This window comes from Lepus europaeus, unplaced genomic scaffold, assembly GCF_033115175.1.
Source record: "Lepus europaeus isolate LE1 unplaced genomic scaffold, mLepTim1.pri SCAFFOLD_119, whole genome shotgun sequence".
NCBI lineage: Eukaryota > Metazoa > Chordata > Mammalia > Lagomorpha > Leporidae > Lepus > Lepus europaeus.
In genome coordinates, this window is record NW_026909031.1 from 442,612 (window position 1) to 458,010 (window position 15,399).

General features: G+C 38.8%; 1 protein-coding gene across 4 annotated transcripts in view; it reads left to right on the top strand.

The window, feature by feature from the left end:
- Positions 1-15,399, top strand: part of LOC133754506 (ankyrin repeat domain-containing protein 26-like) — a 71,234-nt gene that overhangs the window by 30,933 nt on the left and 24,902 nt on the right. For all 4 annotated transcript variants that reach the window (XM_062184969.1, XM_062184970.1, XM_062184972.1 and 1 more), the window contains exons 5-8: positions 6,122-6,240; positions 8,279-8,507; positions 13,057-13,280; positions 14,355-14,586. In XM_062184969.1, coding sequence (XP_062040953.1) covers positions 6,122-6,240; positions 8,279-8,507; positions 13,057-13,280; positions 14,355-14,586 — 804 coding nt within the window. The remainder of the gene's footprint in view (positions 1-6,121; positions 6,241-8,278; positions 8,508-13,056; positions 13,281-14,354; positions 14,587-15,399) is intronic.

A 15,399-nucleotide genomic window follows, 5' to 3' on the forward strand; every position in this document is an offset into this window, starting at 1 on the left:
CATTCATTTGCGAGTAATTTTGTGAGAATTAGTGTTTTCCTCCTTCCCATTGGATTCTATCCATCTCTGGCTTAACTGTACCTGTTTCCCATCTCTCCACTTTTCTTTGCGCTGTCCACTCTTTCTTTTAGTTCCTGTTCATTTAACCTTGTTTATGCAGATCGAGGCCCAAATTTCCATTTTTTCAATAAGCTTTTCATTCTGTGACATTTTTAACTCTTACAGGCATAACTGTTTTCAGTACTTGTCAGCTACTTTGTGCATAGCAGTGTGACCCTTAGTTTTACATAGCATTTTGTTTTTTCATAGGAGATAATCTTCTCTAAATAGAAATGTAACTCAGAGGAAAATATCTGATATGCATGTCACTTTTCCTTGTATATATTGAAGATAGTTTAGAAGACATTAAAATAGGGCTGGCGCTGTGGATCAACAGGCTAATCTTCCGCCTTGCAGCACCGGCACACCGGGTTCTAGTCCCGGCCTGGGCACCAGATTCTGTCCTGGTTGCCCCTCTTCCAGGCCAGCTCTCTACTATGGCCAGGAAGTGCAGTGGAGGATGGCCCAAGTGCTTGGGCCCTGCACCCTATGGGAGACCAGAAGCACCTGGCTCCTGCCTTCAGATCAGCGTGGTGCACTGGCCACAGGGCACCGGCCACGTGGCCATTGGAGGGTGAACCAACGGCAAAAAGGAAGACCTTTCTCTCTGTCTCTCTCTCTCACTGTCCACTCTGCCTGTCAAAAATTAAAAAATAAAAAATAAAAAAGAAGACATTAAAATAAATACTTTATGCTGTATTAAAATGTATTTGTGAGACTTTGAGATATATTTTTCCTATAAGTATTATAAAATGCAATGTAGCCAGCGCCGCGGCTCAATAGGCTAATCCTCCACCTTGCGGCGCCGGCACACAGGGTTCTAGTCCCGGTCAGGGCACCGATCCTGTCCCGGTTGCCCCTCTTCCAGGCCAGTTCTCTGCTGTGGCCAGGGAGTGCAGTGGAGGATGGCCCAAGTGCTTGGGCCCTGCACGCCATGGGAGACCAGGAGAAGCACCTGGCTCCTGTCTTTGGATCAGCGCGGTTCGCCGGCCACAGCGCGCCTACCGCGGCGGCCATTGGAGGGTGAACCAATGGCAAAAGGAAGACCTTTCTCTCTGTCTCTCTCTCTCTCACTATCCACTCTGCCTGTCAAAAAAAATATTAAAAAAAAAAATGTATGTGTCTTTGGGAGACCAGGATAAGCACCTGGCTCCTGCCATCCGATCAGCGCGGTGCGCTGGTCGCAGCACGCCGGTCACGGCGACCATTGGAGGGTGAACCAACGGCAAAAAGGAAGACCTTTCTCTCTGTCTCTCTCTCTACTGTCCACTCTGCCTGTCAAAAATAAAAAATAAAAGTAAAAAAAATGCAATGTATAGTCATTACTGTATTCATAGTACATGTTGTATTTCTCTTTATCCATTGATAGTTATTCTAGTTATATCTATCCTTTTGGGTAGTCCAAAAATATGTTATCTGAAAACTGGTGTGTGGCTATCTTTTGGTGTCTTTGCTTATATTGTTAACGTCTTTTACACTGCCATGAAAGTTGAGTAATGATAAATCTATGATTCTGAATTCCAACTGTAATCATAACTCTTCAGTGAGTCCTTGATAATGAGTTATTTTGATACTATAAATTTAATTCCTCATCAAGCATGGATACTAAATTATTGTGGAAGCTTTATTTTCACCATGAAATATACATCCTCTAAATTTTTAAAAGCAAATGGTTGTAAGAGAAAAAATAAAAATGACTACTATGACATGGCTTTGCAGAGTGACATAGTGCTACTATGACTGCATGTTTACAAACAAGCTTTTCCTCTACCGTGATCATCAACCTTTGCACAGGCTTACTTTATTCAATTCATATCAGTGTGCAATGGCTATTAAACTTGTTCATAATTCTTGAGGTATTTTCTGTAAATTCCTGTAGAAATGACTTAGGGATATGGCATAGAATTATTAGTCACTTTCAAGGGTACCCTCTCTGTCAAAAGTATAATAATCGATGGCATTTGACCAACTCAATAGCAACTAATTTTCCAGAAGGTTCTCATCTCACGAATGGAGGTTCTCATCTACCAGAGAGTACTTGGGTTGATATATTTTATGGGCACAATTTGGAAGTGAAGAATTTGGATTGGGAAATAGAGATATCTGACTCAGGCCTCCAAATAATATAGTTAGGTTTATGTCTGAAAAGAACCTCAACAGACTGCTAAAGTTGTATCTGTGGCAGAGGGGATTCCAACGAAAATGGAAGTGACCCAGAATTTGATGCCTTAGAAAAGTCTTGCATTAGAAAAGAATTTCAACATGAAGCATGCTGGTCAACATCCTAACATATCCAGTATCAATATTGGAAAACAACACTAGGATCAAAGGCACACCCTTTAGAATCATTAGCAAATGTACTAGACTAGTTGTCTGCAAAGGCAATCCCCATCAGGTAATGGTTTATGTGGGTATAGTTGAAGATTTAACCTATGAGGAATGAAAGAGAAGTAAGAAATGACCTGAGCGATGCAGTGAGGGCTAGGAGTATAGATTAAGCAGCTTCAGGTGAAGCATTGAGACTTAAGAAACTTTTGAGACAGACTTAGAAATGGAATACAAAGAGTGGTTGAGTAGCATCCAGCAGTCACTGCATTTAGAAGTGAAGTGGGCTTATAGGAGCCAAGAGAAAGGTCTAATCACTAATTACTATTGCTGCTGTGGATGGAAGCAGTGGAAGAACTAAACAAAGCATCCTGGATATGTCTCAAAAATATTGCACTGAATTGTACCTTTGGAAAACATATTTAGGGCCAGGGAGTTGCACAGTCATCTATGTGACCCCACAATTATCTGTGTATCAGGCCATGCATTCATATAGGACAGTACAGAAAAAAACACACAAGACTCAAACATGGTAAATGTTTGTATTTTATAGAAAAGGTAAACTTTGTTTAAAGTTAAGCCATTAATGTCAAAGGAAAGAAATGAGACTTCTAAACACGGTTAAGAAATGATATTGTTTATCTCATCCTGAAATCAGGTGAAGACGAAATATGTAATAAGAATCAAATGTGAATTTTTCCAAAAATCCCATTAGTAGCATATGATTTAATTAAACCTGGAATATCTTGAATAGTCAAGTTTTTGGACAAAAGTTTCTAGGGAATCTAGAATGTAAAATACAACCAGTCTTTCAAAAATAGCTGTTTATGGGCCAGATACCTGGCACAGTAATTAATCCTCTGCCTGAGGCACTGGCATCCCATATGGGTGCCGGTTTTAGTCCTGGCTGCCCCTTTTTCATCTAGCTTTTTTTTTTTTTTACAGACTCATGCTTTTAACCCACTCTATTACCATACACTTAATTCTCCACTAACCATAATATTCAACAAGTAAAAAAAAGGGGGGGGGGGCTTATTTCATCGAGAATAATTGTTTCTAGTTGCATCCATTTTGTGGCAAAATGCAGAATTTCATTCTGTTTATGGCTGAGTGGTATTACATAGTGTGATATGCCACATGTTTTTTTTTTCTGTTGCTTTTAATGCATGGTATAAATTATTTCTTCTGTGAGAGTTCTTAAAAGCTTTTGAGTATCCTACGAAGTTCATTGGGGTTCATGACATTACCCTAGCTATGTTCACAAATATTATGTTGCTAAATATTTATATGAATGCTCTAGAGAAGGGGGAGAGAGAAGGAGACAGAGAAAGAAAGAAAGAGAGAGAGAGAGAGAGAGAAAGAAAGAAAGAAAGAAAGAAAGAAAGAAAGAAAGAAAGAAAGAAAGAAAGAGAAGCAAGCTCCCATTCATCGATTCAGTTCTCAAATACCACAGCCACCAGATCTGACCAGGTCCGGGTTGAAGTCAAAGCTTGAGGGCTAGGAACCCCAGCCAGATGTCTTTTTGACTGTCTGGAACCCAATTATTTGAGCCAGCACCACTGTGTTCCAGGATAGAACATCCCTTGCATATTCTGTAACTTTTAAGGTCCTTAAGATGATGTTGAGGCACCACCTTAAGATTTTATGAGGCCTTGACAATATGTGATGGTCTCAGTCTTTGTGTCATCTTTATACCACATTTGCCTGGTAGCACTCTGCATTTTATTTTTTCCCAGAAACCACTCATGTAGAATTACACAGAGATTTGATATGTGGGGATGTCATAATTCAGATAGATACTTGAGCCCTGTAAGTTGTAGTTCCTTTATATTTGTTAGTCGTCTTTTAGCTTTGCCTCTCAAATCAATTTTACTGTCAGCTGTTGTGTAAAAGAGGCCCCTTCCTTCTAGGCTTTGGAATCATTTTCTCTTTGAAGTCTTCCCTGTAAATGTCTTCAAGGGCCCTCAGGCTTCCACTCACAGTCTCTTCGGAGTCCTTTTGGTTTCCATCCTTACTCCTCCCTAGGTCCTTTAGGCTGCAACCACCCTCTAGTCTGAAGGCATCTGACATGTTTAAGTCTTTGTTCCATTTTTTTATTTTCAAAATAGCAACCCCTGCCTTTAGCATTGGTGTTTGTGCCACTTTTCTAGAAGTGTCTAGCAACCTACCTGAGAATCTCTTTGGGAAAGCTGTTTGACCTAGAGGTTGAGATGCTCACATCTCATATAGCAGAATCTTAGTTGGACTTCTGGCTTTGGCATCAGAGGCCAACATCCTGCCACTACAGGCCCTGGGAGGCACAGAATATGGTTTCAAGGTACAGCTCCATGCCACCTACGTGAGACAACTGTAATGAGTTCTGAGTTCCACTCTCCAGGCCTGGCATTGGGAGATTTGGCTAGTGGATATAGAAGCTACCTTCTACCACATACTTTCTGTCCCTCTGCCATGAAAAGATCACTTATGGGGCTGGTACTGTGGCACAGTGGGTTAAAGCCCAAAACTGCAGCACCAGCATTCTATATGGGTGCTGGTTTGAGTCCCGGCTACTCTGCTTCCAACCCAGCTCTCTGTTAATGCTCCTTGGGAAACAGCAGAAGACAGTCCAAGTCCGTGGGTCCTGCATCCATGTGGGAAACCTAGAAGGAGCTCTGGCTCCTGGCTTCAGATTGACTTAGCTCTGGCTGTTGCAGCCATTTGGGGAGTGAACTAGTGGATGGAAGACCTCTCTCTCTATGTCTCTATCTCTGTGTGTAACTCTGTCTTCCAAATACATAAAATTAAAAAAAAATGATTTACTCTCTCAATATATTCTTTTTTCAGAATCTACAATTTAAGCAAGGCATAAACATCACTCAGCTGGGGATGATTTGAAGCTGGGGCTGCAATCATCCAAAACTTGTTGTCCACCTAATTGCATTGAACCGGGCTTTTGGCTGAGCATTTAACTGAGTTTAACTTTGGAAGTCTATGTGATGATTTGCCTTGTTGCTTGGGGTCCTTTATAAATTTTACCAGAAAAATAAACATGGAAGCTGAATCACATTTTCTGACCTAGCAAAACTCACTCAGCATCAGTGCTGTAGTCTAAGTACTAGCAACCAATTATTATGGTCTGCTCATATTCAGGAGAGGGAACTTCATGGAAGAAATGCCAAAGTATTAGACATGCTACTATAAATCTGAAACATTACTCACTTGGTAAAAGTAATTTGATAATGGCTTTATCTAAAAGAAATTCATTATTCCCAACTCAGTAGCATTGAAGTCCTATTGAGTTTTTGTTGTTGCTGCTCTGTATGTTCTATTTTGTAAAAAGCCTCTAAAGATGATAAAACAGTATTAGTAAGTCATTTTCATTCCCAAAACTATACACACCATGCTACTAGTGTTTTATGCTATGAGATGTAATTGTCTCAATCTCAAGGAAAAAGTGCAATTTAGAAGATGTACAGTGTTCAATTTTAAGTTGTTAATTTGATTCTAATTGTCTTGTATAATGATATTACATTAGTAGCAACACACAGCTGATTCAGTTTTAGTTATAATTGTTTACTTCAGGGGATATGGAAGTTAAATATCTTAATCTTCTTTTTAATATCTTTAAAATATTCCCTGTGTCACTTAGTCAAAATTGGAGGAAATAAATATACAGATAGAAATGATTTGAAAAATGTATATTTTAAATTTCCTTTAGTTGCAGACATTGGAACACACCAGAAAGCATGCTGCTCAGGAAGAATGGGATAGAGAACTGGAGGAACCCAGCCAACTCCACGTGCAAGTGGGAGAAACCTTAACTTGCAACCTGAATAAGTAAGTCCCAGAATCACAGAAAATAACTGATGTTCATTAACTTGACTCCTAGGCGTACTTTTTAGTGAGACAGTTTCCTGAAATTAGTATGAAGTGAAACCTAGCTAGACAAAATAATTCTGCAAATTAAGGAATAATTTTGAAAAATAAATGCTCTTATTTTTTAGCACAGAAAAATGTATGTAAAAGTTAGGTGCATGTGTTTGGGGGAACATGACAACTTAAACCCACAGGGCTGCCTACTGCTACTACTCCCACTACCGCTACTGCTGCTGCTAGTGGTGCTTCTGTAAGTCTTGACACAACCTGGCACTTGTTCAGTTATCTTCCCTTGACTGTGATCATTGGTAATACCTTAGGAGGGTGTCTTGAAACCAACTCTTCTTTGAGTTTTCCTCCTCTACTTGAGAAAGAAAGATGAACGTGGAAAAGAGGGGAAGTATAACTCACAGGCTGGTTAGCATTCTACCTCGGGCATTCTGGGGGACTATGTCTGTAGAAGACAGGAAGGGCAAGGCCCACCCCCTCTGATGCCTTCCAAACAGTGTTAGGAATGGACTGTCTCTGGAGTGGCTTTAGTTCCTTTGGTAACCAACAACTCTGTCATTCGCTCTTAGAATTTGGTGCTCTGAAATGTCTCAACGTGGGAAAAGCTTATTTTCCCCTCTAGGAAGTTGGTTAAATGTGTGAAAGGCACAGGGTTATTGATAGCAAGTGCTTGAAAATGCCTTTGGGAGATGGTATTTTAAATCTAAACTGGTTTACTCAACAGAAATATGTCCCTTCTTTTGCAATGAAAACGGATGCAACTGGAAAACATTAAGCTTAGTGAAATAAGCCAGTCCCAAAAAGACAAATAGCCTGCTTACCTCAATGTGGTAATTTATATACAATTCCAAAAAAAAAAAAAATAAGCAATGGGAAGAAGTGAACATCTTGTCATTCAGTTGTTTTTAATTCTTTATCTTCCTATGGAACTGTGGTCTCTCTACTTTTTACTTGTTAAATATTATGGTTGCTGGTGAATTAAGCCTGTTATTCTAGAGTGGGTTAAATTATGTTTTTGTGGGGGACAGCACTGTGGTGCAGCAGCTTTAACCCAGGCCTGCAGGGCTGGCATCCTATATGGGTGCCAATTTGAGTCCCAGCTGCTCCACTTCCAATTCAGCTCCCTGCTATTGCTCCTGGGAAAGCAGCAGAGGAAGGCCCAAGTCCTTGAGCACCTACACCCACATGGGAGACATGGAGGAAGCTTCTGGCTCCTGGCTTTGGATTGGTCCAGCTCTCTCCATTGGGGTTATTTGGGTAATGAACCAGCGGATGGAAGACCTCCCTCTCTCTGTGTCTCTACCACTCTCTCTAACTCTTTGAAGTCAATAAAATGAATCTTTTGAAAAACTAAAATTTTGTTTTTGCTAAAAGTGTAAAAAAGTAATGAAGAGAGGAGATGGTTTTTGGGAGAGCAGGAAGGAGTGAAATACATTTATCTCCTTAGAATTTTACTTATGAAATACATGACATCTGTTCTCTTTACATTAATAAAAAAGTATAAAATATTGTTATAAAATTATAAAATGTTTATATAATTATAAAATTATGAAATATTCAGCATGCACAATATGATGCTTTCACATATTTGTATATAGTTAAATGGTCATTATAATCAAGAAAATCATCCTGTATCTTAGCTAACACAGCTACCATTTAAATATGAGTATATCAAGTGGCAACAAGAAACTTTAAGTAGAACCTCCCAGAAAGGAGCATTACCTGATTAGCTCTATATCATTCATAACCATTTCTCTCCTTCTGCCTTTGTATGAACCAGTTGTTTACAACCCACTAGAAATATGTTTTGTTAATTTTGAGCAATTTGAAAACATCGGTTGCATACAGTAGGTATGCCCTGACACATTTTTAGTGTTAAAATACTTTTATTTAATGGGACAGTCCATTTATGCTTACAGCCTTTTTAAAGATAAACCATTAGTAAGTGCACAAAATGACGTACTAAGCATTTGTCTTGCAATTTTCACAGGGCGCATGAGAAATCAACGGTGGTCAGAACTGAATTTCTTGAGGAGACACAGAGGAATGAATCTTTACCCAGCACTAGTACTATGAGGCCTGCTCTACCGTCATCCAGTGTCGGGAATGTTCATGGTGGATTAATGTGCGAAGGAAACTTTGTCCCACAAAGAAACTTGAGAATACCTACCTCACAGCTACAGCTTTCACGTAATCGCACACTGGACTCCTCATGCATGGTTAGATATGTTGTCTTTTTTCCTTTGGGTTTCAGATTGATGATATAATCATTTTTGATTTGGTGAAATACTGATTGTGACTGAGTGATAAATGCTAATTTTCACAATTGTCTTCATCAGATAGAAAGGAAATAAGTGTATGACTTTTTTACTTCAAAGAATAAATGGAACCAAATGAGCACATTTTAAATTTCCTAAAAGCTGCATTTATGTTAGCTTTTAGAAATTGAATATCTTTCCTTGTAACTAAAGGTGTAGTTTGGAATACGCTGGCTTATTTTCCAACTGAATTTGCACTGACTGTGGTTCAAGGCATTTGTTAATGTTTTGTTGCAACATCGAATTTTTCTACCTCTTTAAATTAGCCAATGTCATCCAAACATTTCATCACAAATGAATGCTTTTTAAAGAAATCCAGTATAAGTGCTTTTTTGTGAAGTATGTAAACCTGTAATAATAAAAAAGATTAACTTTTAAGTTTTTTGCATTTTCTTCCATAAACAAGAAAATCCCCATTTACTAATAATGCATTGCCATGCTAATGCTTGTAAAGTATCTCTATAGCTGGGAAATGTCTCATCAGTTTTTATTTCTTAAGTGAAGGTTTTATTTCCGTTTTTGAAATGAAATTCTAGTATTTCTATCTTGCCATTTCTTGAATGGCTGATAATGTATATGGCAATGAATCATGTCTTGATATAACAATTACCACCAAACTGAATTGACTATTTTCTTCCCAACAAGAATCTTCTACAAAGCTTCACAGTCCCATCTCCAATGAAATTAATTGGTGCTTATCCTGGTCTCCCATGGGGTGCAGGGCCCAAGCACTTGAGCCATCCTCCACTGCACTCCCTGGCCACAGCAGAGAGCTGGCCTGGAAGAGGGGCATCTGGGACAGGACCGGTGCCCCAACCGGGACTAGAACCCGGTGTGCTGGCGCCGCAAGGTGGAGGATTAGCCTAGTGAGCCGTGGTGCCGACCAGCACATCATTTTTTTAGAAAACTTTTACGTAACAAATATAAATTTCAAAACTACAGCTTTTGGATTATAGCAGTTTTCCCCCCATAACCACCCTCCCACCCGCAAACCATCCCATCTCCTATTCTACCCCTCTCCCATCCCATTCTTCATTAAGATTCATTTTTATTTATCTTTATATACAGAAGATCAACTTAGTATATACTAAGTAAAGATTTCAACATTCACCCACACAGATGCACAAAGTATAAAGAACTGTTTGAAGAATATTTTTACCATTAATTCTCATAGTACAACACATTAAGGACAGATCCTACAAGGGGAATAAGTGTACAGTGACTCCTGTTTTTGATTTAACAATTGACACTCTTATTTATGACATCAGTGATCACCTGAGGCTCTCATCATGAGCTGCCAAGGCTATGGAAGCCTCTTGAGTCCACAAACTCTGACATTATTTAGACAAGGCCATAATCAAAGTGGAAGTTCTCCCCTCCTATCAGAGAAAGGTACCTCCTTCTTTAATGATCCCTTCTTTCCACCGAGGTCTCACTCACAGAGATCTTTCATTTAGGTCATTTTTTGCCACAGTGTCTTGGCTTTCCATGTCTAAGAAACTGTGATGGGTTTTTAAGCCAGATCCAAATACCTTAAGGGCTGATTCTGAGGCCAGAGTGCCAGCAGCACATCATTTCATGATTCAAAATCACTAGTAGTAATTCAATTGCTGGAAGACTAGAAACTAGAATAATTTGAAGATTTGTTGATAACAGTGTGTTTGTTGATAATGGTTCTTGGCTGCATCTTTCATATGGCAGAGACTGAATAGCCTCTCTGAAAAACCCAGGTTGTCATGATGACTTGAGCCTCCTGTAAACATAGGGCCTGGCTTCCAAGAACAATTGAGATAGAGAGCCTTTTATCCTCATGTTGAAGTCATGTAGCATCACCTTTACCATATTCCATTCATTTTCACTTAGTTACTACTATTGGCCTATATTCTACCTTGTTTAGGGGATAAATATTAAAGAACTATTGAGTATGTTTTAAAACCAGCGGAAATTGCCCTCAGACCTATTTTTTTTTAACTGCTCCTCCCACTTAAAAAGAAATGACCATGGTTTGCAACTGGCAAGTTGCTCAGCCTGCTTCTTCCCTTTAAAACTTCCAAGGGGTCAGCACTGAGGCTCAATAGGCTAATCCTCCACCTTGCGGTGCCAGCACACTGGGTTCTAGTCCCAGACAGGGCACTTTATTCTGTCCCGGTTGTCCCTCTTCCAGGCCAGCTCTCTGCTATGGCCCAGGAGTGCAGTGGAGGATGGCCCAAGTGCTTGGGCCCTGCACCCCATGGGAGACCAGGAGAAGCACCTGGCTCCTGCCTTCGGATCAGCGTGGTGTGCCAGCCGTGGTGGCCATTGGAGGGTGAACCAGTGGTAAAGCAAGACCTTTCTCTCTGTCTCTCTCTCTCACTGTCCACTCTGCCTGTCAAAAAAAAAAAAAAAAAAAGAGAGAAAACAAACTTCCAAGGTTAGAGGAGTCCTTTAATTCTTACCTCTCTCTATTTTATTGCAAACTAGTAACTACCGAATTTTCTAATACAGCCCTCTGGAAAAATGGAGCCTCCTGTGATTTTATTGAAGTTCATCTTATTAGACAATAAATATTCAGAAATACTGCCTTTTGAAAATTTGATCTTAACTGAGAGAAAGAAGAAGTTAGGGGAGAGAGAGTGTGTGAGTGAGAGCAAGATAAAGAGCACACAAAGCATTCCCATTCACTGGTTTACTCCTAAAATAACCAGATCTTATGTGAGACCAAAGCTGAGAGCTGGGAACTCAAGCTAGGAGTCCCACATGATTTATAGGAACTCAATTACTTGAGCCATCCTGCTTCCTTCCAGTGCCTACATTGGCAGAATGGTAGACTCAGGAGCAATAGGCAAGTGAAAAACAAAAGCACTCTGATGCCCACTCCCACAAATCTTTTTGACATAAACTCTTCACCTTGGGCTTCCAGAGGATCCAGAATAGGACAGTATCATGAATGTTCTTTAATTCCTAAGACCCATACGGTGATTTGAGGCAGCACCTAAAGTTGTTCTGAAGTTTTATTGTCCATTGTACAGTCATCATCTTTGCTTTATCTCTGGATCCTGTTTGCCTAGCAGCACTCTGGATTTGATTTTATTCCAGAAACCACCTTTTATTTTACTTTTTTTTTTTTTTACAATTGCATGGTGATTTGTTATGTGGAGATGCTGTAATTCACATATATGGATTTAGATACTTGAACCCAATAAGTCACAACTCCTTTAAATTTGGTAGTCTTCCTTTAGTTTCTCTCTCACATCAGTTTTACTTTCAGCTTCCTGAAGAATGGGACCCTTGTCTTCCAGGTCTTGGTATCCTTTTTTGACAATTCCTTCAAAACCTCAAGTTTCCACACAGTCTCTTTGATGTCCTTTTGGTTTTCATTCTTCCTCTTTTGTAGGCCCTTTGAGCTTCCACCTCCCTCTGGTCTGAAGACATTTAACCTATTTTAGTCTTTGTTTCAATTTCCTAAAGTTACAACTCCCTGTATCTAGTGTCACCATCTAGTGTATCTGGGGCACCACCTTCTGTTGCCCTCTCAGGCACATTTGTAGGGAGCTGAACCAGAAGCAGAACACCAAGGAGTTGAACCAGTGCTCCAATATGGAATTCCAGCATCACAGCCAGCAGCTCAATATACTGTACACAATGCCAGCTTTGTTTGGTGTTGATAGTTGCTTTTTTTGGACCTTACCTGGGATGTCAGTTGGAATATCAATATGTTGTTCCACTTTCTCGTCTTTGGGTTGCTAATTTCTAAGTCCGAGTTTGCTTGAGAAATTCAGGTGGAAGCAGCATTGCATTTTACAGCCTAGCAAAAGTCACTCAGCATGTGTGCCCTATTCTGTTCACTAGATACACATTGCTTTGTCCAGCTCACATTCAGGAGAGAAAATTTCATGGAAAAATTGTCAAAGGGTTTGTAGACATGCTCTAAATGTACTACTTTTAAGTATCAGTTAATGGTTTTATTTGAGGGAAATGACTCCTTCTCCATTCAGCACCAGGGAAACTCCATCAAGATTTTCTCTTGCTGTTGTTTAATATGTGCCCTTATTTTGTGGAAAACATCAAATAATGACAAGTCAGTTTCATTGACTGAAACATTTTCATTCACAAAAGTACGCAGATCACATCATACACTTTTATCCTCTGAATTGTGATTTCTCATTAACCTCAAGGGGAAAATTGTAATTTAGGAATTATAGTATAGTTTGAGTTGCTTTAATTGCTATTCACTTTTAATCAATGCTTATATTCTTTGATAACTAATCTACATGAGTAGTAATGTAATAATGGTATTATTTTCATTATAATTCAAATTTCAGTCAATGTGTATTGAAGATAAATATTTTAAACTTTGGCTTGTTTCTTACTTTAAAATTTCGCTCAGAATCACTGATTCAAAACTAAAAGAAATAAAAACATTAATATATATTTTAGTGATTTTTTAAATTGCCTTTTTATTTTGCTTTAGAAAAAAGCATCATGTCAAAAAAGTTCAGAGTATCTAATGGAGAGCGATGACATTTCAAAAAGTATACAAAAAGAACACAGAATCCATGCTGGGATATCTAAACTCTCCAAAATGAAAGCTCCTCAGGAATATAAGCAACTCCTTCTAGAGGGATTTGAAGCGTTGATAAGCAAACAAGATGAGGTCATTCAGGTTGCAGAAGCTTTTTCAAAGCAAGTGAATGAGTAAGTCAAAACATAGAATTGCAGACAATAGCTTACATTTGCTAATTTGCCACTAAAGCATAATTCTTAGTGAAACAGATTCCTGAGATTAGTAAGGATATAATCTACCTAGACAAAGTGATTTTGGAAAATAATGTTAGTAAATGAAATTACCAGTAAATTTTTAGTGGAGAACAATTTATGTAAATGTTAACAACTCTGTTAACTTAAGTTCAAGATTACAACTTAAGTGTCTAGCATCTCTTCCTCCCCCTCCTCCACCTGTTGGTACAATATGGCACTTGTCTAGTTACCTTTCCTTGATTGTGATCATTGGTATTACCACTAAAGGATGCCTCGAGAAAGATTAAGAAAGAGAGGAAGGAAAGTATAGTGTCTGGAAGAAAGAAAGAGCAAGTGCCACCTTTGACGTCTTCCTAGCTGCTTTAGTTGTTGCTGAATACTTACTTGGCTATCTCATTCCCCACAGTCATTGTTGTTCTGAATTATCTCTCAATGCCAAAAATCAAGCATTTGCTTAATTTCTCCCAAAAAGTGGGTAAAAGAAGCAGGGCTGTTGAAAGTAAGCACCTGAAAATGTCTTTGCTGGTATTCTAAATCTCTTAGTTTTCAATACAATGATTTCTATCCTTTTTAAAAAGTTACTGTTTTATATATTTAAGTGGCAAAACATGACATTTTGAAATATTTATATATTAGAAAATGTTTACTAGCATCGAAGAAATCAACATCCATTATATCAAAATTGTTATTTAAATAAAATATTTCTAATGGCATGTGCAAGGATTTTGAGAATAGAGCCTTTTGCGAGGAAGCAGATGTCACCGGATCAGTGATACAGCATTGACAGGCATCCTTCTCCCTTGTACTGGGTTTGAGTCATGTTGTGAAATTTTTAACTTTAAAAATTAAAAGAACTTAATTATACAAAAACTTTGTTCTGACACATTTTCAGTATTAAAACACTGTTTATTTGGCATGCCCATTGACTCTTACTTTTAAAAAATGAAATTCATGTAAGAATTATTAAGGGGAAAATGAAATACTAAACATTGGTCCTTTCAATCTTCACAGAGCTAAGGAAGTGTTAGCAGAGGTCAGAACTAAAAATTTTCTCCTGGAGAAACAACAGACTGGAACATTAACCAAGTCTGTTACTACGCAAACTTCGGTAGCGTCACATAGCGTTGGAAGTTGTGCTAATAGTTTCTGGCTCAGCAGAGATCTTACTCCACAACAAAACTTGGAGACTCCTACTTCAGCAACTCAGGCTTCACATCACAACACGGCAGAGTCTTTGGACACGGTTAGATATATTGCCTCTTTCCCCTTGGGTTTCAGGTTGTTCATATTATTCTTATTTTTAATTTGTTGAAGTACTTAGTTTGATTGACATATGTATGCTAGTAATGGTTGTAATTATCCTCATTAATGTAGACATGAAATGCATGTTGCAGCTATTTTTTAAATATATATTTATTTATTTGAGAAGCAGAGTTACAGACAGAGGGAGAGACAGAGAGATCTTCCATTTGCGATTCACTCCCCAGATGGGTGCAAAAGCTGGAGCCTAGCCAATCTGAAGTCAGAAACCAGTGGCTTTCTCCAGGTCTCTCATGTAGGTGCAGGGGTCCAAGCACCTTGACCATCTTCCACTGCTTTCCCAGGCAATAACAGTGAGCTGGCTCAGAAGAGGGGCAATGGGGACAAGAACCAGCACCTGTATGGGATTCCAACACTGCAGGCAGAGGCTTAGTCCACTATGCCACAGTGCCATCCTCAATATTTTGCAACTATTTGATAAACTTAACAAATACAACCAAACTGACATATTTACAAATATTTCAAAACTGCTTTAAGTTAGGTTTTGATAATTGAATATTTTTACCTAGTAACTAAAGATATACTTTGAGATCTGCTAACATAGTTTTAACTTGATTTTCATTTGTGGTCCAAGACACTTTTAAGTTTTGTGCACCATCACATTTTACACTTCTAATCATAGTGAATGATTAGCAAACATTTCATCACAGATGGGTGTTCATTATTTAAAGAGTCCAGGGGTGAGTGTTGTGGTGCAGTGACTTGGGTCATCCTGGAGATGTCCTTGGCCCATATC